The following is a 22,054-nucleotide window of genomic DNA, read 5'->3' on the forward strand; positions in this document are numbered from 1 at the left end:
CTGGGGCACCTGGGTGGCTCAGTCTGTTAAGCATCTGACTTTGGCTCAGGTCATGATCTCATGGCTGATGGATTTGAGCCCCACATCTGGCTCTGTGCTGACAGCTCAGAGTCTGGAGCCTGCTTTGGATTCTGTGTCTTCCTCTATCTGCTTCTCCCCTGCTCATGCTCGCTCGTTCTCTCTCTCTCTCTCTCTCTCTCGAAAATAAATAAACATTAAAAAAAAGGAAAGTGAATTCTGTCTACTCTTCTCTTATGGATTTGAGGCTAGTTTGATATACATGCATAAAATGTACTAAAGCCATCTTGATTTCAGGCCATGATATGACTTTTCTTCATAAACAAATGACTGTAATATGATGTTTTATTTTGGGTGTTGTGGGTGGGAGGAGTCAGGTTAGTTAAACAAGGGATTTTCTGTTCTCTCTTCAAGAGAACATGCTGAGAAATGAAAGCATTGCATTGAATTTTGGGTGTTGAATCTTTTCTCAACCGTACTCAATCATGGAGACAAGAAAGTAGCTACAAACAAATCATTGGTGAAACAGTGATGGCTTAAATCTATCATATGTCAACAACTCATTACTTTCTTTTTTTTCTTAATTTTTTAAAAATGTTTATTGATTTTTGAAAGAGAGACAGAGAGAGTGGGGCAGAGAGAAGGAGTCACAGAATCTGAAGCAGGCTCCAGGCTTCACGCTGTCAGCACAGAGCCTCACGTGGGGCTTGAACTCATGGAGTGTAAGATCATGACCTGAGCTGAAGTCGGACACTTAACCGACTGAGCCACCCAGGCGCCCCTCATTACTTTCTGTAGCATTATAACTACAATGAAAATGGCTGACGTGAGTCTTTTCTATAGATTTTGCTCTGGGACAGGAATGAAAGGGAAAGGAAGTTTCAACTTGAGGAAAGAAGGAAAAGGCAGTAAAAATTTCACTGATGTTTCCAGGAACGGGAATGATTCCAAAGATGGGAAACCAGAGAGTACAACCAGAGTACCAAGAGATAAACTTTTAAAACCATTACTAAACTTCACTTAAGTTCATATAACATCCCAACTCTTTTAAATATTTATCTTTACTGAAAATATGGTTTTTAGCATTTATTCTTATAAGAACAATTGTTGCCTTATCAACTCCTTATGAATTTCCACATGGAAGTCATAGAAACCTTTTTGCTCAAAGGTTTACCTCTTTTGCAGTATGCACATGTAAAATACCCATTTTATACCCATCTTCATACAGCTTCATACAACCTATTGAAGGTTGGACCACCCTCTGGTCTTCCTCTCTTCCATAGGGTTACACCACAGATTTGGGAACAAATTGATGGGACAGGAATCTAAAACCCCAAATCTGGAAGGACATCTGACAGTTCTCTATATTTTTATAGAGGTACTGAGATCAGGATATTTGAAGTCAAAACTGTCTGGGGAAGTGCAGGACATATGATCACCTTAGATATGAAGTTTAGGTTCTTCCTATCGATTTCCATCTCCTTCCTCTGTATAGGTAGCCATTTCCAAAAAATAGGGGCACCTTCAGTCCATTCACCTACTGTTTACTTATAATCTACTACTTGGCTGGCATCATGGAAGTTATAAAACCAATTAAGACAATCCTTGTGTTTAGAGCACTTGAGGGTTGATTATAAAGCAATGAATATTATTTTTAGAGCAAATATCTTAAAATTTTCATGCCCAAATTGGTGGTGTCCTTCAAAGTAATTATTTTGAGGGAGGGGAAGACTATACATTTATTCCCTATTACTGTACCATCTTTCAACAATCTTTATAGATGGGCTTTTCTTTACTTTTATATTTATTAATATAGTTAATTCTTTGGCTTTTCTCCATCAAGTATTTCCAGAATGGGTCTTAATAAAACCTCAGTCCCATGTAGGACACGTTTAAACTATGAAATGGAACATTCATTGAATGTGGAGAACTGGATTTCAGGATTTAAAATAAGCATGTTAAGTTCAGCTTGGAATCAGAGTTCACATTCTATAGATATCTTTTGAGCAAGGACAAAGGAGGGAATGAAGAAGACACTATTTTTGGTTCATTAGCAGTATAAACCAGAATTTTGTCATATTTATTTTTCTATACACTTATGAGACTTGATTATTTAAAGAACCATTTTCCAAACAAGTGCTAATTTGGGTCCTGGATACGATTTGATGTTACATGTTGGTGACTGTGTTGTGTGTGTAGCTCTGTGTCCACTGATAATTTGTATTTTTGGTCAGTAGATGGTGCTCTTTCACTTTGAAATAAAATGTATTTTCTATTGAGGCTTTTGCTTTTTATTTTGCTTATTGTTTTGTTCATACAGAGATGGTAGAAATAAATTGGATCTGAGTCTCCTTGTCCACCTGGAGATGCATAGGAATTTTAATGTGATTATCCAATGTGTAAAGTAATAGATTTTCAGATTAGCATACCACTCAATACTTAACTGTTAATTTGTTAGTAAGAAAATATGTTTTCCCCTGTAGAACCATTTTATGTTATATATACTTGCCTGATACATAAGACGCTACAATTATATCTTTTATGTGGTTTCATCTGCTGTGTCCTGTATTTGATTGAAGAATGACTTGGGAAACAAACAAAATGCCAATTACTGGATCCTGGAGACCCAGGAACGTATATTTTAGCAAGTGCTACAATTCAGTGTGATCAGGTATGTTTTGAGAAGTGCCAGATTCTAATCCCCCAGGAGTAAGCATTTTCAATAGAGAATAACATCAGAGTCAGCATACAGTAATTGAAACCAAAGTCAAAGATAGCTGAGATCAAAATTTTGAATGTAGACTGCTCGGAATATAAATATTGCCTACAGGAGTTATAATGCATATAATAAAAATTATTGAAGAAAATGCTTTTTTTTTTTACATTACTATGGTAAAGTTGGTGATAATCCTACAGAGAACAAGTGGTTTCTGTTAGAATGCACCAAAGAGCAAGCAATGTGGACACAATGCCATACCACCTTGAGTTTGTTGGACATCGATTTTGCCCTACTTTTAGGACCCTTGCCTTATAATACTTGATACTTTAAACAAATTGTAAGGTCTTTCATCTTCACAGTGTCCCTGTTACATGGCAAGTGTCAGAGGAAGGATTAAAGAACGGGTTAAGGAAAAGAGTCTAAGGCCAAGGGCAGCTCCCAGGAGACAGTCTGGGGGGGTTGGTGGGGGGCTAGAGGTGATGGCATTGACTCAAAATACAGTTGCTGGAATGTCTCCCCAGGAAGCCAGATGCATTCCTTAGTTCTGAAGCTTGGTGGTGCACTGTTGTTGACTATGATTGTTCTGTCCTGGTCCTAAGAGCCAGTAGCTTTAGGACAGGGTTTCCTCCCTCCTTCCCATCTCTCCCATCTCTCCCATCTCTCCCATCTCTCCCATCTCTCCTATCCATCCATCCATCCTTCCTTCTTCCTTCCTTCCTTCCTTCCATCCATCCATCCATCCATCCATCCATCCATCCATCCACCCATGCATCCATCCTTCAGTTGCTCATTTTGACCTTGTTAATATGACATGCTCATCATGACATTGATTTTCAGATGGACTGCTGGTTGAGGATGGGTAAGTCATGATACCAGGGAAGTACATGTACTTTGATAAAATTCCCACCAGGTGATTCTCTTTTCTTATCCTGGAGAATTGATGGTTTGGAATTCTCAGCTAATATTTCCTGACCCTGTTGTTGATCTGAGGTGTAGTTCAGTGTAGGATGGACTCCACAGAGAAGGTGGCGTGTTATAGGCAGTCAGTAAGATTGGCATCACTAATGATGGTGATGATGATGCTCTGTTATCCAGCTTTATTGCTTTCGTGATATCACTTTATCATAAGGCTAGTGGTATGGAACTTCTGGCTTACCTCAAAATGGTCTTGGTCTCTGTCAGGCTACCCATGGGGTAATAGAGCACCCTATTATGGCAGAGACTTAGAAAGAGAGAAGAGACACGTCCTCACCGGAGAGTTTTAGCTGTGATGTTTCCCTTCTTCTGAAGATTCTAGCTTGGCCAGCTGTCTCATCTCCTCAAAGCTTTTACTCAGACCTCACTTTCTGAATCAGGCCTAATGCACTGACCCCTTCCCACAGCTGGTCCTCCTCATGCTTTTGTCTTGTTCTCCTCTTCATAACAGTTATGTTATAATACACTAGATAATTTGTTTATTTGATTCAGTTTTGTCTCCCTGTACAAGACTGTCAGCTCCATGTGGACAAAGGTCTTTTTCTTCACTAATATATCCCTTGGGCCCTAGAATAGTGCCTGGTACAGGAAATACTTGCTGAATGAATTAATGCTTTCCTTTATAACATTCTGTGGCTGTAATAAATAACACATATAGTATATATTAGCCATTTAACACTAATTCTGAATAAATATTAAATATTACTGAATGAAGATTATGTTTTATTCTGTTAACCTTGACCTGTAAAGATACCTTCTGAATTAGGTTAGCACATGGTTTAAAGTCTGGATGCAGAGTTGGAAGACATGAGATTATAATGAATGAGCCTATTGGTGGTTTTCTAGGGCAAGTTACTAACCTGCTCCATGCCTTAGTTTCCTCTGGAAATAACCTCACAGAACTGTGATTAAATTAGCTTATGGATTAAATGAGCTCATGCATCTAAAGCCCTAGATAAGGGCTTGGAGTATAGCAAGAATGTAGTCATAAATTGAATTTATAGATTCTTGTTTAAAAAAAATTATATGATAAACTTACTTTGCAGGTAAGTGATTTGGCCAGTTGTCAGAAGGAAAAGACCACACAGATAAATGTACAACTTGGGGATTTTCCATATTCCTGTCTTAATTGCAGTGTTAACACACCTAGAATGAATCAAATATTTAATTTCTTATGGAATCTATTTTCTTATATTGTAACATCAATTTTAAAACAAAGAGTTTTAGGGGTTTCACATGAGCCCTTTTTTGATTTCTTATAGATCCCCATATTAAGGTTTCTGGAAAGAAAGAAGATGTTAAGGAGGCCAAGGAAATGATCATGTCTGTCTTAGACACAAAAGTAAGTGAATGTTAAGGACACTCAGATGTCAGAACCTTGTCTCTGCAAGGGCTACTTCATGCTGTTATGAAAAGAACCATTTGGAGAAGAAAAACCAGGAGAAAGTAATGGTGGGTTTTAAAATAAGCATGTGTGTTTCTACAATGGATGTAAAATTCTGTTTAAAATTTGAATGGGTTCTGTCATGCTGGGTAATTGAGTGATATTTTCAGAAATCAACACTGACCCTGATTAGTGTGGGGCAAATAATGAAGTTTAGAAGAATTAGCATATTGCCTTTATGATGCCAGAATGATCTTCTATATAATTGTGCATGATGGCATAAAACCTGACAGTTTCTTTTGTAAGTTCTTTCTCTCTGCATGTATAGGTATAGAGAGATAATAGGGAAATTTAGATGTGTAAAAATATACACTCCCTTGTGAGAATTTATTCTAGTAAATATTTCTAAATCACTTAGTATATGTCAGGCACTTTGCTGAGCATTTTACAAATACTAATTTGTTTAATGCTTATAACTAACTCAGCACAGAGATGTTAGGGAATTTTCCCAGAATCTGTAGCTAATAAATGGAGAAGTGGGATTTAAATCCAGGCTGTCTGGTTCTTAACCACTGTGTTTTGCGACCTGATATTCCATTGAAATAGTTTCTGATCTCTTCCTTTTTTTTTTCCCCTTTTCTTGTTCTTTTAATTTTTGGAATTATTCACCTTCTAATTATTAAATATTCTAATTTTTTTCCCAAAAAAGAATGTATGTTCCCTGTATTTAAAATGCTAAACTAAAAGAAGAACAAAGTGTAAAGACCAAAGTATTTAATGGATATGTTTAAAATTTAAGAATTAAGATGTAAAAACTATTGATATTTTTAATGTCTTATTTTGACTTTTTAATTTTACTTTAAAAACTGAAGGACTGAAGAATTTTGATATTAGTCTTATAAATGAGAAAATATTTCATGTGTTTATAATTGTACAATACTGAATTTCCCAAAATTAAATACATAGATTCTAACATGACCACAGTTATTCATTATGTCTTAGAATTTTACATTTTGCTTTATTATAACTAATCTTACACTTTGTACTGGTTTATGTAAGCCGTGTTACTGCTAGAGAGCTGTGCTTTGTTTTCCTTTCCTCACTCTTCTTCCTACCAGCAAGAATAGTAGATCTGCTCTGTAGTTTGGCCTATAGTAATGGACTGGTTGTGAAAACAATGCTTACAAATACCTTTTTAGTTTTGAGTTTTATTTTTATTGTTTTCTGTCACAGTTCAACAGTCCTACTAACATACATATATTCAGTCTTGCAGTTGTTTTCATCTGTTTTTAGTTATTTGAATTAAATGTTTCATGAATAATGTCTGTTAAAGAAAAAAATGAGTCGAGTAATTTATTTGTAACTCTGCCTGACTTTATTTAAATGATATTTTCCAAATAAATATCTTGTATAGCCAAAGAGAAATGATAGAAATTGCACATTTATAGATTAATATGATTCCAAAAAATCTGTAAGATTTCCCACCAGGTCGCTTGTTTTTAGTACTGTCCCCTTGGATAAAATGTGTTTTAAGGAGTTGTTCCTTCCTTTTGCATGCATCAAGAAATAATACATTATTTCCATGTAGAGCAATCGAGTCACTTTGAAGATGGATGTTTCACATACAGAACATTCTCATGTAATCGGCAAAGGTGGCAACAATATTAAAAAAGTGATGGAAGAAACAGGATGCCACATCCACTTTCCAGATTCCAACAGGAATAACCAAGCAGAAAAAAGCAACCAGGTGCTTTGTCTTTTCACACGAACTGTTATGGGACAGATTAAAGCTTTGATTTTCCATATGCATATCTTTTTTGGGAGATGAAAGCAAAAGAATAATCATGGAGATACCATATTGATTTTACTAATATGTGACTATACAGAAATGAATGAATAAGCAAACACCAGAATCAGACCTTTAAATGCAGAGAACAAACTGATGCTTCCTAGAGGAGAGGGGGGATTGGGCAAAATGGGTGAAGGGGAGTGGGAGTTACAGGCTTCCAGTTATGGAATGAGTAAGCCATGGAAATAAAAGGCACAGCATAGAGAATATAGCCAGTGGTGTTGTAATAGCAACATATGATGATAGATGGTAGCTATGGTGAGCATAGCATAGTGTATAAGCTTGTCAAATCACTGATGTTGTACACCTGAAACTAATGTAACATTGTGTGTCAACTATATGAAAAAATAAAAATAAATAAGAATGTATGACTCTTTCCCAGGAGATTGAAGGTGCTCTACTTTTTTAAAGAGATGAATTATAGGTAGGCCATAAAGTGCTTATCTCTAACTGGTTGGTAGAAGAGAGGGGAGCAACATAAATGCGATGGCAATATAAAACGAAGTCCCTAAGGAAAGGCCCAGGGAGCATTACATTAGGAAAGGACCTACAGCCTTGCCTGGTCCAAGAACCTGTTCAGTGTGGGGATTCTGTTGGTAGCATCATACCCGTGGTTCTCCAGGGTACACCAGATCACCTGCTCAGAGGCCACGCACGAGTGCCCGACTTCCTCACGTTGGTGGAATTATGTTTCTCTTTAGTTTATACACGTTTTTTCTAGTTCTTGTATTTGGAAACAAATGAAACTTACCTGTCCATACAAAGCACTTTCAGTACTTGAAGAACAGATAGCATTATTTGTGTTATTTGGAAATTTTCTCTCTAATCACAATACTAGAAACTGTCAGCCTCAAAGATGAATAGGGTAGTCTTTTCTCTATGAGGACTAATGGTGATGGTGACACACACATAAGGAAGATAGATAGAAAGCAAGGGCAGTATTCAAAACATTTGACAATTGGTATGGCACGGGGCATGGTCCATTAGGAGCAGTGTCCTGGAGCCCTACACCCTTACTCTCATGCCAAGATTAATTCTTTTTTTGTTTTTTTTTTAATTTTTTAATGTTTATTTTTGAGAGAGCACAAACGGAGGAGGGCAGAGAGAGAGGGAGACACAGATTCCGAAGCAGGTTCCGGGCTCTCAGCTGTCAGCACAAAGCCTGATGTGGGGCTTGAACTCACGAGCCATGAGATAATGAGATATGACCTGAGCTGAAGTTGAACGCTTAACTGACTGAGCCACCCAGGCGCCCCCAAGATTAATTTTTTACTTGATGGATCGTGGGAAAGTTCAGGGGATCCCAGGAGAGAGCTGGAGGTGGTGTTGAAGCAATAGTTTTTTTTAACCAATTAGCATGAAGTGGTTCAATATTTCGAGTACCTACTGCAGCAATATCATTGTATATTAATATATTGTACAGAGTTGATATACAGTATGCAGAGTTTAAACAAAAGGTAGAAAATGCAGTAAACAAGAAATGAGAAGGGGAGCAGGATGGCATTATGGGGACTGTGAGGCTTACATAAGTCTGGGGGTTGATGTAAATCAGTTGACACAAATCAGCTGAGGAGCTTGTTAAAATGCAAATTGTGATTAAGCAGGTCTGGGTTGGTGCTTGAGACCCTTCATTTTTAACAAGCTCCTAGATAACACTTTGGATGACACTTTGAGTGGCAAGGGTGTAGATAGCTGGAAAAGCAGATGTGGGCTCAAAATAAATCTACTGTATTTTCTTATTTTTGCAGGTATCTATAGCAGGACAACCAGCAGGAGTAGAATCTGCCCGAGTTAGAATTCGGGTAACTATTTATTACTTTAATACTCTAAATCAGTATCAGCAGTGTTTGAATCATAAGGCAATAAAAATATCTCAGTGTATCAATTTATAACCAAATCATATGTTCAATAGGTAGGAAATAGTGACAGAAGTTGTTTTAATGTGTTGAAGATGTTTCTTAGTGATGTTCCATTTTGTACCTGACTCCGTTTCTCTGATGATTTTGAGGTGATCAGAAAGAGGCCCGAGGAAGAATACCACAGGCAGTTTAGGTTACAAACTCTCTGGTTTCACAGACTCCTTTTATTCGAGAAACTACCTAGTTTGCTCAAGCTTATATCTGTAATAAAAGCAATTTATGTTTTAGAATTCCATCCTCAGAAAAAAAAGAACAAGTTATGCATATCTCTAAACATGCAGTGACTCAACTGTCTGCCTCGGGCTCTAATACTTTCATTTAGGAGCTGCTTCCTTTGGTGCTGATGTTTGAGTTACCAATCGCTGGGATTCTTCAGCCAGTTCCCGATCCTAACTCCCCCTCGATTCAGCACATATCACAAACATACAACATTTCAGTGTCATTTAAACAGCGTTCCCGAATGTATGGTGCTACTGTGATAGTACGAGGGTCTCAGAATAACACCAGCGCTGTGAAGGTAAGTAATTTAGATAATTATGAACATTGTAAGTGTACAAATTATGCAAGTTTTACTTTCAGAGGATTTTAGACTAATCGTTTTCTAGAATTTTTCCTTGTATTGCATTATGGGTTATAGAATTCTTTGAAATTGTCTGTAGCAATTAGAAGTACACTAGAATCTTTCCTTGTATATGGACAGTCATTTTATAGGATTATTTTCCACCCTTTTCTCCTAGGAAGGAACCGCTATGCTGTTGGAACATCTCGCTGGGAGCTTGGCATCAGCTATTCCTGTGAGCACACAACTAGATATTGCAGCTCAACATCATCTCTTTATGATGGGTCGAAATGGAAGCAACATCAAACATATCATGCAAAGAACAGGTGCTCAGATCCACTTTCCTGACCCCAGTAACCCACAAAAGAAATCCACCGTCTACCTCCAGGGCACCATTGAGTCTGTCTGTCTTGCAAGGCAATATCTCATGGTAGGTTTATTGATATTAGTGTTACTATTTTATTTTACTTCATTTACTTCTTTGAGTACAGTATATGTTGGCGCACATACCATACTACTGGTATTTATGAAAACATTTGGAAGCCTTGTCAGATAAGGAAGTTTCTTGGTAAAAGGAAATAAAATAAGAGTAAAGTATGTAGTACCTCACAAGCTTAATTTCATTGCATAGGTGAGTAATTTATTTGTTGTATTTTTTTTTAACTTAAACTAAACACAAAAGCGGATACAGTGAAATAATGGGCTGTATTTTGTAGGAGGTGATTATTTTCATCTGACATGTAGTATTAGTTTGCATTTGACAAAGTCTTCTGTTTAAACAGAAAAGTAAAAATAACTTTTTACCCTCAAAGACATAAATTTTAGTGGCCTGAAACATTTTAAAATTTCAAAAATCTCTGATACAATTTAAAAAATGGAATTTAAGCCTTGAATTTGAGTCTTAACGCATTGAAGAGAATAGCAATTATATAATTTGATACTGGTTCCGATTTAAAATTTGCTATATTTCTGTCCTTCCTATATTCATTTAAAAACACAGTGTGGGGGGGCGCCTGGGTGGCGCAGTCGGTTAAGCGTCTGACTTCAGCCAGGTCACGATCTCGCGGTCCCTGAGTTCGAGCCCTGCGTCAGGCTCTGGGCTGATGGCTCGGAGCCTGGAGCCTGTTTCCGATTCTGTGTCTCCCTCTCTCTCTGCCCCTCCCCCGTTCATGCTCTGTCTCTCTCTGTCCCAGAAATAAATAAAAACGTTGAAAAAAAAACATTTAAGAAAAAAAAAACACAGTGTGGGGGCGCCTGGGTGGCGCAGTTGGTTAAGCGTCCGACTTCAGGTCACGATCTCGCGGTCCGTGAGTTCGAGCCCCGCGTCGGGCTCTGGGCTGATGGCTCAGAGGCTGGAGCCTGTTTCCGATTCTGTGTCTCCCTCTCTCTCTGCCCCTCCCCCGTTCATGCTCTGTCTCTCTCTGTCCCAAAAATAAATAAACGTTGGGAAAAAAAATTAAAAAAAAAAAAAGACCACAGTGTGTAGGTTGATACATAGTAACAAAGTGGATTGACACAATGTGGACTCATAAATATTCTTATTAAAAACACCATTTTATTCTGTTCAAGAACTTGATCTATAATGACATTTGAATCAGTAACCTTCGGGTGTGATCTTTGCTATTGTTAACTCACAGAATTTGTTTTTGAGAAACTTTCAGAAAATCCAAATTTTTATTGTTGATTCCATTCCTCTGACAGATAACTTGTTACAGTCATTAAGCATACATAATTATTTTGTTGTGAATGATTTTTTTTAGCCAAGCTTAGTTTACCAGACTACTTTTAAAATATCACTAGTTAGGTAGCATATTTGTATCCAAAGATTATTATGATTACTTTTCATAATTTTCTTTTTTTCTGATTTTAAAGTTCTTGAAGTATTATTTTAAGTGAACTTTTTCAGGCATTCTATGCAGTTAGGAGTTCATATTCATGCTTTGACCGTACCTGCCAAAAATACAAGTGTGCAATGAGATATATTATTGTACAATATTGAAAGAAGTGAGGAAGAGAGGAGTAAATTAAAAGGCTTTTAATGTATATTTTAAATCCAAAAGTCACTTTTATCCACAAGGAAAATGAAGCACAGTAATTTCACTTTAATTCAGTGTATTTGGCTGTTATTTCTCCTGATACTTATATACAGAACCCAACTAGTACTAGGCAGGCTAGTACTGAGCATCCTGTGAATCAGTAAAAGTATGGGATGTGGTTCCTATATGTAGTAGATTCGGGGCCAGGAAGAAAGCATCAGAGAAAGAAACAAGTGCTAACCTGTGCAGTGCTAAAAAGTGAGAAGGCTAAAAGAAGGAACAGTAGTAGCAGTTTATCTCAGGAAGGAGATAAGGTTGGAGCTGCAGCAGAAGAGAGGTAGGACTTTGGTTGGTGAAGAAGCCTTTTGGTGAGTTGAGACCAAAGTACAGTATCTGTATGAACAGTGGTCAAGAGGCTGGTCTAACCTGGGGAAGGGACAGATGTATAGACATACAGACCTGTGATTGCATAAGCAAAGGGCCAGATTGTGGACATCTCTACTGATACATGCTTAGATTTCATTCAGAAGGCGATAAAAAATCACTACTGTAAGTCTTTGAGCAAAAGCACAAGATTCATACTCTTGATGTGGATGAGAATCTAATTTCTGGCACCTGTAACAAAACTGAAGTCAGAGAATGGAAGAGTTTTCCAAGGTGGAAAGTGAGTAAAAAAATTCAGAGCCAACAACAGAAAACTTCAGACATGTATAATGTTGTCTTTTAAAAAATAGTTTGTGCCCTCAGTATTATTTCCACACCAGTTTTCTAAGCTCTGTTAAAGTATGTAATTTAGCTTTAATACTTGGGTTTATTCTTTAAGCCCATAGAATATTGCATTATTTGTAGGCACGTTAAGTTATCAGATGTTTAAATGAGTAATGTTTTTTACCTCTGACACTCTCTTTTGTGACATTTCGTAGGGTTGTCTTCCTCTTGTGTTGATGTTTGATATGAAGGAAGAAATTGAAGTGGACCCACAGTTCACTGCCCAGCTGATGGAACAGCTTGATGTCTTCATCAGCATTAAACCGAAGCCAAAACAGCCAAGCAAGGTGGGTTCAGAGTCCAGACCCAGAGCACCATGTTCCAACTAGTTCTGTTTTCATATAAATGTTATTTGCATATACATGGAATTAAATATTCTATATTATATATATATATATATCATTATATATTATACTTAGTTATTTAAATACATAAATTTGTACCATTCATTATTGATCATCATTTTATTTAAATATGGGTTGGTTTTGGAGTCCATATTGAATGACCATTATTTTTTACAAATATATGAGAAGAGAAAATACATTTTTATTAATTTGCAGTCTGGTAACTTTCAGCTTTGTTAAGTTATCAGAGAGTTAAATAAGGCTAAACATTGTGTTAGGTGTGCATGTGTATGTGTACATATCCAGTGCAATTCAAAAATATTTAGCTTACGTACTCTGTGAGCCACTCTGCTGGCCCTGGAGATTTAAAGAATAGGTGCCCGTCCTCTTTAAGAAAATAAAGTGATAATAACGATCAAAAGTAAATAATGAAGTATTCCCAGTTCAGCCTTCTTGGAACTTCTCCTCTAAGATCTTGCAGAATTACAATAATTACATGTATAGTCAAAATTTAATAGGATAAACCTGATGATGTTAAATGCTAGTGAGAATGTGAGGGAAGAGGAATGTTCCTACATTAATGTTTGGTAAATTGGTACAGCCACTTTGAGGAACAATAGCGACTGTCAGATCACACTGAAAATATTGATAGCCTTGACCCCCCAGTATTTATGCCTAGTTATACACCCTGAAGAGACCTTTGTACCAGATGTCAGAAGACAAGAAGCAAGTTGCTTCTTTTAACATGTACTAATGAAATCATTTATGAAAATTTTTATTCTAGTAGTTAAAACACATAACAGTTATGCTTTCCATTTTTTAATTTTTGTTAATCTTGTTATGTGTATCATGGTGTATGTATAGTATGTATCATGGACAATTTTGTATATATGTAAATAACATGGCGTTCAGTGTCTAAAGAAAAACAATCATGCCTTCTAAAGTAAACTTTAAAGGAAAAGATAGGATTTATTCTAAATGAGCTTAATATAATGAGTTTAGAGTTAGAGAACAGGACATTAATTTTATGTATCTTGAAGCTTCATGCTTGACTAATTTGAGTTGACTGAAGTCACTGTAGATACCAGGACTAAAAGCTAAAGACAGAAGAGATTTTGTGCATATAGAGAGGGTCAAACACACGAGAAATTCCTGGAGTTTAGTAAGAAATGAGCACATATCAGGGGAAAATAGATTGTGAGAATTCTAAAGCCTTTTAGCATCCCAGGGCCATTTAATTCTTCCTAGCTGGCCACTGCATTAACTGCTTTCTCAGTCACAAATTTTCTTTATTGCCCATTGGAGGCTCTCCCTCTTGAGTTCACACTTCCAATTTTCTAGATGAGTCCATTGAGAAAAAATACATTGTTTAGAAATTTATTTTACCATAAGCTTTGCCATAGATATCAGTGAGGAATAGTGGTACCTTAAGGTCGGTTAGTTAACTAGTAGGCTATAAATGTCAAATGTAAGTGACTGTTATTATGCAGTCTGTATGTAGTGACTAGTTTGATTTGTTTTGTAAAGATGAGATAAAGGGCAGAAAGCTTTAATGTAAAAAAAGGCAAGTGGACATAAAGAGAATGGGCTGTAGATGCGAACAACCTGAGGTCCAGTCTTCTCGCTGCCCCTCCAGCTAGGCTGTGTCTGTGGATAGGTCCCTTATCCTCACTAAATATGAATATTCATTCCCACCCAGAAGGTGTCTGCCAGGCATTAAGATGTATGTGCAGTTTCCTGGCACACAGGACATACCCAATAAAATGTCACTAACATTTTATGGTTTTACCAAAAGGAATAAACATAAGAAATAAGCGGTTAGAATTTTTAATTGATTTTAAAACAGCATTGATTCCCTGACTGGAATCCTTTTTACCATATTCGTTTCTCACCCACCTCCCAATACATTGTAGACTACTTGCATATCACCTTTTTCTTTCCCATTATGTGTTTTCATAGTCTGTGATTGTGAAAAGTGTTGAGCGAAATGCCTTAAATATGTATGAAGCAAGGAAATGTCTCCTCGGACTTGAAAGCAGTGGGGTTACCATAGCAACCAGTCCATCCCCAGCATCGTGCCCTGCCGGCCTGGCATGTCCCAGCCTGGACATCTTAGCTTCAGCAGGCCTTGGACTCACTGGACTAGGTATAAAATTTATTATTATAGCGCTTCTCTGTCACTGGGGGATTGCTTAGCCAGTTCCCTTTCTTTCTACCTTTTGGGACTACATTTTAAAGGCTTTTTCTCTCATCAGGCTCTAAGATCAAGTGAAAAAGCAACAAAACTCACATCAATCCATTTTGGGTGTTTTTGTTAGAATATAGATTTTTGTTACTCAGATTCTTTTTATTTCGGCATAAATAATCGAGGTCTAACTGTTTCATTTTCAGTGGCTGTGTTTGTTCTTTTAAATTAAGAATGCCATTGAGAGTGAAGTGGGCAGGCTAACTATAATTTATGTGTTTGTTCTCTCTTGCATTTGCAATATTGCCATCCATCCCTAGAGGTAAAGATTATCCAGTGTGCTTTTCAAAAAGTAATTGCAGGGGGCGCCTGGGTGGCGCAGTCGGTTAAGCGTCCGACTTCAGCCAGGTCACGATCTCGCGGTCCGCGAGTTCGAGCCCCGCGTCGGGCTCTGGGCTGATGGCTCAGAGCCTGGAGCCTGTTTCCGATTCTGTGTTTCCCTCTCTCTCTGCCCCTCCCCCGTTCATGCTCTGTCTCTCTCTGTCCCAAAAATAAATAAACGTTGAAAAAAAAAATTAAAAAAAAAAAGTAATTGCAGATCTGTATGAGGGGTAGGGAGAGGGGGAAGTGAAAGTGAGCAGAACCCCCACGCCCAGAGGTCAGAACTGCCTCATCCAGATGCAGAGGAAATCTAGCCTGCGACCACCAAGAGGGGCAAATGGACTTGTATTTATATCTAAGGTGAAGAAGATGAAAAAGAAAAATAGAAGATGAAAGAGCATCACCCCCTCAGTGCCTTAGTTCTTTGAGAAAGTGAGGTGAGGCATTTCATGGTTGTGATGATATGTACTGCCTCATTTATGGATTTCCATCTGACAGGCTAAAGTTCATTGCCATGTTGCAGTTGTGCTAGTTCACTACTTTCTTGCACATTTTTCAGTAGCCTTAATATAAAAAGTGAATGTAATAACCCTAGGAAATCATTCTGCCTCACTCAGTGTTGATCTGAGACAGAAAAAATACTGTCAGCGTTCTGTAAACTTTTTTCCTAATGGTTATTTCATGCTTTTAAAATTATAATATGGTTATAATATAATTAAGATTCCAAGTAGCCCTGTCTAGTCATCATTACAGTAAAGACAGACTCTTTTTCCCTTGGCCTCTAATCTCCCAAAGTTGTCCGTTCCACTGGAGACCTGGACAGTCATAATAACATATGCATGTGAATCAGGAAGTGGCAGGTGAGAGAATTTAGCAGGAACCAAGTTGTTCCTGTACTAGAGAGAAAAAAGTGAGCAAAGATTCAGTTACTCAGGTTTTTAAATGTTTTCATGTCTGTACCTATCCTGTAATACTTAATACTTTAAATATTCCTGGAAAATTGTATACAATTTCATATTTTACTTTAGAATATATTTTAAATGCCTGAAGGGAAATTTTCATTACTTAAATCAAACATTAAATCCTTTAAACAAGCAAGAAACAAAAAATTGTTTCTGAGGAAAGTTTCATACACATTGAGATGGAGTACCAGAGAGGTTGTTTTGACACATGAATGAAAACTGTTCCAAGTGGCTCGGCCTATCCACAAATGGGCCAAATGAAGTTATTCTGCTGCAGGAGAACATTCCCCTGTTCTCTGCTAATTGCAGGTGGTTTGAAAAGAGTTAGTTTGGAAACCGAAAACAGTGAGTTATGCAGAGAAATAAAAATGAGCTTCCACTTGAACAGAATTTGGTTCATCCTGGCTAGTTGAGATGAATGCAGAGCAGCTGGCAGTGCTCAGGGACCCTGATCGTTTCCCTGGTTTGCACACACCTATCTCCCATTTTCTGACCAGCATATGTTTGTGGATAGTTTGAGTTCTGTGTCGGAGTTGTATCATGCAGTATTTCACGTGGATGTTTGAAAGAAGGTAACCTGTTCTTTATATTTGGAAAATATTAGATTATATCTGTGCATTCCAACTGGCAATATTGGTGCCATCTGTATTTTCAAATCTTGAATTTATGCATATTGACTTTACATTCATTTATTGCAGGTCTTTTGGGGCCTACCACCTTATCTCTAAACACATCAACAACCCCAAACTCACTCTTGAACGCTCTTAATAGCTCAGTCAGTCCTTTGCAAAGTCCAAGTTCTGGCACCCCGAGTCCCACATTATGGGCACCCCCACTTGCTAACACTTCAAGTGCCACAGGTGAGTATAATTCAAATACGGTCAGAGGCATGCATTCTTAGGTATCAGTTTTTAAGTAAAATTCACTAGTGGCTCTGTTTCCTTAGAGAAAAATTATGGTTCAAAGCATACTGCAGGTAAACACAAATTCCCCAATGTGTAAATTAGTTAAAATGAAGCATGACAAAGCGGTGAGTTTTTCATAAAAGTGAAATACAGTCTTCAGACCTGACAAGCAGATCAGGAAGAAGAGTACGATGAGCAGGAAGCAGTGGCAAAGACACCAGAAGGTCACTGACCTGATAATTAAGAAATGTAGGTTCCATTCGGACAGATGTGCTTGGTAGTCATATGGACATGCTAAATCTAGCTTGTTTCCTCATAAGTACTATTCATAGCTTAGATTAAATTTTCTCTAAAGTCTTGTTCCATTTTAACATTATTTTGTGTTTTTATAGTAATGTTAAACCTTTTTACAGAGAAGGTATCAAAATTGAATTCTCTTCTGAATTTATAGCAAAAAAATGAGGGTTTTTTTTGTTTTTCTGAAAATAATAAAGTAATGTTTGTTGAATCTGAGTTTTTTCCAGTCTAATATCTGTCTTCATGAAATGTTGTTACAGGTTTTTCTGCTATACCACATCTTATGATTCCATCTACTGCCCAAGCGACATTAACCAATATTTTGTTGTCTGGAGTGCCCACCTATGGGCACACAGCTCCATCTCCCCCTCCTGGCTTGACTCCTGTTGATGTCCATATCAACAGTATGCAGACAGAAGGAAAAAAAATCTCTGCTTCTTTAAATGGACATGCACAGGTAATGTCCTTTGCTAGAGTAGTGTGATCTATGCTGTTTCTAAGAGATAAGCCACTGGTAATATGTTTAAACTTTCACCTGCAATGAATTTTAGAATTGTGACCATATCTGTATGTTATTTTCTATTATTATTTTAGTCTCCAAATATAAAATATGGTGCAATATCCACCTCATCACTTGGAGAAAAAGTACTGAGTGGGAATCACAGTGATCCATCTAGACAAACAACTGGATCTGAGCAGGCATCTCCCAAATCAAACCCTGCAGAAGGTATCTTCCCTTCTGAACTTCAGCCTGGTCTGTTACTTGGATAAAGGGGGTTGTAAAAAGTCTCTGCAGTGATTTCAAGTTGGTTTTGCTAACCAGTTATGACTCATCTTGCCTCAAGGATGCAGAAAGACATCTTGAATAAAATTCCAAAGAACATGGAAAAGATAAACTGAAAAACACTTCCCACAGAAAGAAATCACTTCCCATTACATTGGAACTTCCTAAATTGAAGTGTAATTATGTAAGAGGAAGGCATCAATTTACTAAATGTACACACGTGATTTTTTTCCAAGTAGAGTTATTTCTTTTTTTTATAACCCTTTCACCCCTAATAATCTTTTAAAAATTATGATGGTCTCTCTTCACATTTCATCTTGGGTGAAATTTGAGACAGCTTGAATTTAAGCTGCCTTCTTTGCAGTTGAAAGCTGGTATGCCTGGGTCTTCCTAGAGTTGGGTTCTGATTTGTTTCCATCACAAGTGGTCGTTGACGATAAGCTGACACTTGGATTTTCACTTTATCCCTTCTGCAGGTTGTAATGATGCTTTTGTTGAAGTAGGCATGCCTCGAAGTCCTTCCCATTCTGGGAATGCGGGTGACCTGAAACAGATGATGGGTCCCTCCAAAGTTTCCTGTGCCAAAAGGCAGACAGTAGAACTATTACAGGGCACGAAAAACTCACACTTACAGTATGTATTTTAATCTTTAAAATCCCTTGATCCTTTGAAATAAAATGTAACGGGCTGAGTTTGTTTTAAAGTTGGTAGTTTGTGTTCTTTGGATCAAGTGGATTTGATCTTCTCCAAGAGTGTTTTTTATTTTTCTTTATACTTTTCTTTTTCCTTTTAAAAATTGTATTAAGGAATAGCATCTGGTAATTTTCACTCATGTCTTCTCTATAACTGGCTAGGTTTATATCTGGGTCTTCTAAACCCATCCCTATTGTTCTGAAACTTTAGCAGGGCAATATTTACTCTCTGATTTTTCTGTTAGAAATTTTCCTGCTGTGAATTTTCTGTTTTGCTTTGAGTCTTTAACTTAAACTATGGCTTCCTTATTTCAAGGTAGTTAATTGCTAATTTTGATAATAAATATTTGACAGTTTCATGATTTTATTTATTATAAACCACAGTGAGTACAATGTATTAACTGTAACTCTCCTTACCATAGCACAGTTACAGATGTGTTATCCTTACTCTATTTTCTTTTCCCATTTACTTTATTTTCTTCAAATAGACCATCTATTCATACTTCAAAAATACAGTGGAAAACTTCTGTGTTTAAAGGTTTTGCTCCCATCCATCTCCATCCACCCAATTTCCTCTACTGTCTTACTAGTTTTCTTGTATATCCTTACAGAGGAGAATATCTTAAATATAGCCTTTATATTTTTATTTCCTCTTTTTCTTACCAAATTTTTTTTTTGATTTTATAAACCCTTTTGTCAGTTAATTACTGTTGTTCCCATTTTGTCCAAATCTGCTTTATCTGTGTTTTTCTTCACATGGTACTAAGAGCCACAATGAACATTATTCAGCATAGGTTAGAGAGGTAAATTTGCTTTTTTCCCTGTATTGAAGCATTTGAAGGGAATGCCTTTTCCTTTCATCATTAAGTATGTTCTGAACTTACTTCTCATCTGAATTAAGCTGCAACCTCCAGAACAGTCTCCCTGCCTCCACACTCTCAGCAGCTCAGTCAGTCCTTTATTTCCTTCCAGCAGTTTTTTGAACACACAAGTCTCATCTTATTGCACTCTGGCTTTAAATGCACCAGCTGTCCACATTACCTCCTTCCTTTCCTTTGCTTGTGCTGTTCTTCTGTCCTTCACGCTGGTAAACCTGCAGATGCCCTTTAAATTCCAGTTCTGACGTCCTATGTGAAGCCTTTGTGAACTTTTGTCAGCAAACAGAGTTCATTGCTCCTCCTCTTCTGTTCCAATAGCCTGTTATGAATTCTTCTGAATCCCCTGGCATGATATAATAGTGAGTGATAAAAGAAAGAATGAATGAACAGATCAGCTCTTTGACTAATAATAGTTTCTTATTTCTCCTTTACTTAAGCTTAACCTGGAATTAGATTTGAACTTGAGGTGCATTGGTATAGGGCATTACCAATCTTGTAATTCAGATCATTTTTCCTATTTTACGGAGCCCTGTTATGTTCATCCATGCACCCTGAACAGGTGTTGGAAATACTTATTTATCTGCTATCTGTATCTTATTAGATTTGTTAGCAATATCATATGCATTTCACATACACAAATTGGATCATCTACATGCCTTCAGATTGACTCTTTTTAGACTGTGCATGCATGACTCATTGCTATCTTCTTGATATGTGCAAATTAGAAATCTTGTCTGTGTGTCTATTCCATATGTACCATATACAATATGCCATACATACAATGTTTATCAAAGTGTATCATGAAATCATTTCAACTGCAGCTCTAGAGTCATATGCTTGGGTTCAAATTTCAGCTTTACCATTTATCAGAGGTATGACCTTGGGTAAGGTACTTCCCTTATCTGTCTACTACTTACCTCAGAGAGGGATTGTGAGGACTAAATGAAATAATACATATAAATAGCTGACAGTGGTATAGATGTATAGTAAATGTGGCACATAGGGGATGTTCAGTACATTTGTATATAAATATGGAGTGTTAAATTCCAAACTGTTTCACAGCAGTACTGACAGACTGCTCTCAGATCCTGAACTAAGTGCTGCAGAAAGCCCTTTGGCTGACAAAAAGGCTCCTGGAAGTGAGCGTGCTGCTGAGAGGGCTGCAGCTGCCCAGCAGAACTCTGAAAGGACTTGCCTGGCCCCAAGGCCATCATATGTCAACATGCAGGTAATGGTAAAAAATGAGAGTCTTCCAAATGTAGGAGGTTGGGTTAGGGAATGGGAAATTCAGTGAATGGTTAGCAGTAGAGCAGAATTAGGGGTTCCTTCTGCATTGTAGTCAAAATTAAATTTAAATGTATACACAATAGTTAGGAATTGGTATGCCATAAATGTTAAAAATGAAAAGCAGGAGTTAGCTTAACCAAGAAGAATTCTTTAAAATACAATATTAAAATTGACATAAAATGTTTTACGTCACTGTATCTTACACAAATGACATCACTTATCGATCACTTAAAAAAGTTTACATGTGAAAGCTGTTATTTTTAAGTATTACTGCCTCATGACTTAGTCTTGGGTAAATATAATATTCTTCTATCTATTTAATGGAGATGATAAATTTAGTGTCATTTAGATAGTTATAAAAATAACTAATCTGAAGCTTTAGGTTTTTGAAAGTAAATGCTAAATATTATTGATGACTATGTTAGTTGAGAGAATTTTATGATTATTTCCTAAGCAGGGATATTCTTTCTATCCGTTTTTAAAGTATTAGGCTAGTTATTCAGAGTGGACTATTGATCATGAAAATTTGATTTCCGTATAAACTACAGTATGAAAGGTAAAGATTTTGTACTTTGTGCTTTCAGAGATTCGTATAAACATCCTATTTCAGTATCAGAATTGCTAGGTAGACTTTCCTACTTCATAGTAAAAGATGTGTTATCCACAACCCTCCCCGAACCTCCCAAAGAAGGGCATAACTTTTCACAGAATCCTAAAAACAAGCTATCACAGGTATGTCAAAGAAATTAACTCATGGAACTAAATTATACTTTTATGATGTTAGTGAAAGCTACAGTTCAGGCCTGTTTGTCTGTTTTTTTAATCCTTCACATTTGAACATTTTTATGAGTTTTTAGATAAATGGTTTTATAAAACATTTACATTTTCTCTGGTGGATTTATTTTCAGTTCACATAAATTAAAATTTTCTTATATAAGCCATTTCTAATCCCCTATCTTATTATCCCTTTTTCTAATTTTTGTCCAGCTGGTGCTTCTTTTCTGTCAGGTTTACATCTACAGTGAATCATTTTCATGTTCCTTTCTTTTGGGATGGATAAGAATGTTCTTGGTGATAGAGTTTCAACTTAAATAGATTTATTTATGTCATTA

General features: G+C 36.9%; 1 protein-coding gene across 4 annotated transcripts in view; it reads left to right on the top strand.

Moving 5' to 3' along the window:
• The window catches only part of BICC1 (BicC family RNA binding protein 1), a 295,442-nt gene that overhangs the window by 251,180 nt on the left and 22,208 nt on the right, over window positions 1-22,054 (top strand). For 2 of the 4 annotated variants that reach the window (XM_047825734.1, XM_047825731.1), the window contains exons 4-15: window positions 4,975-5,054; window positions 6,685-6,843; window positions 8,694-8,747; window positions 9,187-9,381; window positions 9,602-9,853; window positions 12,383-12,514; window positions 14,531-14,717; window positions 16,798-16,959; window positions 17,562-17,758; window positions 17,896-18,028; window positions 18,562-18,718; window positions 20,718-20,883. In XM_047825734.1, the coding sequence (XP_047681690.1) occupies window positions 4,975-5,054; window positions 6,685-6,843; window positions 8,694-8,747; window positions 9,187-9,381; window positions 9,602-9,853; window positions 12,383-12,514; window positions 14,531-14,717; window positions 16,798-16,959; window positions 17,562-17,758; window positions 17,896-18,028; window positions 18,562-18,718; window positions 20,718-20,883 (1,874 nt within the window). Of the gene's footprint in view, window positions 1-2,588; window positions 2,690-4,974; window positions 5,055-6,684; window positions 6,844-8,693; window positions 8,748-9,186; window positions 9,382-9,601; window positions 9,854-12,382; window positions 12,515-14,530; window positions 14,718-16,797; window positions 16,960-17,561; window positions 17,759-17,895; window positions 18,029-18,561; window positions 18,719-20,717; window positions 20,884-22,054 lie in introns of those variants that run through there. The other 2 variants (XM_047825735.1, XM_047825733.1) reach the window with 2 other exon arrangements.

This window comes from Prionailurus viverrinus, chromosome D2 (genome assembly GCF_022837055.1).
Source record: "Prionailurus viverrinus isolate Anna chromosome D2, UM_Priviv_1.0, whole genome shotgun sequence".
NCBI classification, from domain to species: domain Eukaryota; kingdom Metazoa; phylum Chordata; class Mammalia; order Carnivora; family Felidae; genus Prionailurus; species Prionailurus viverrinus.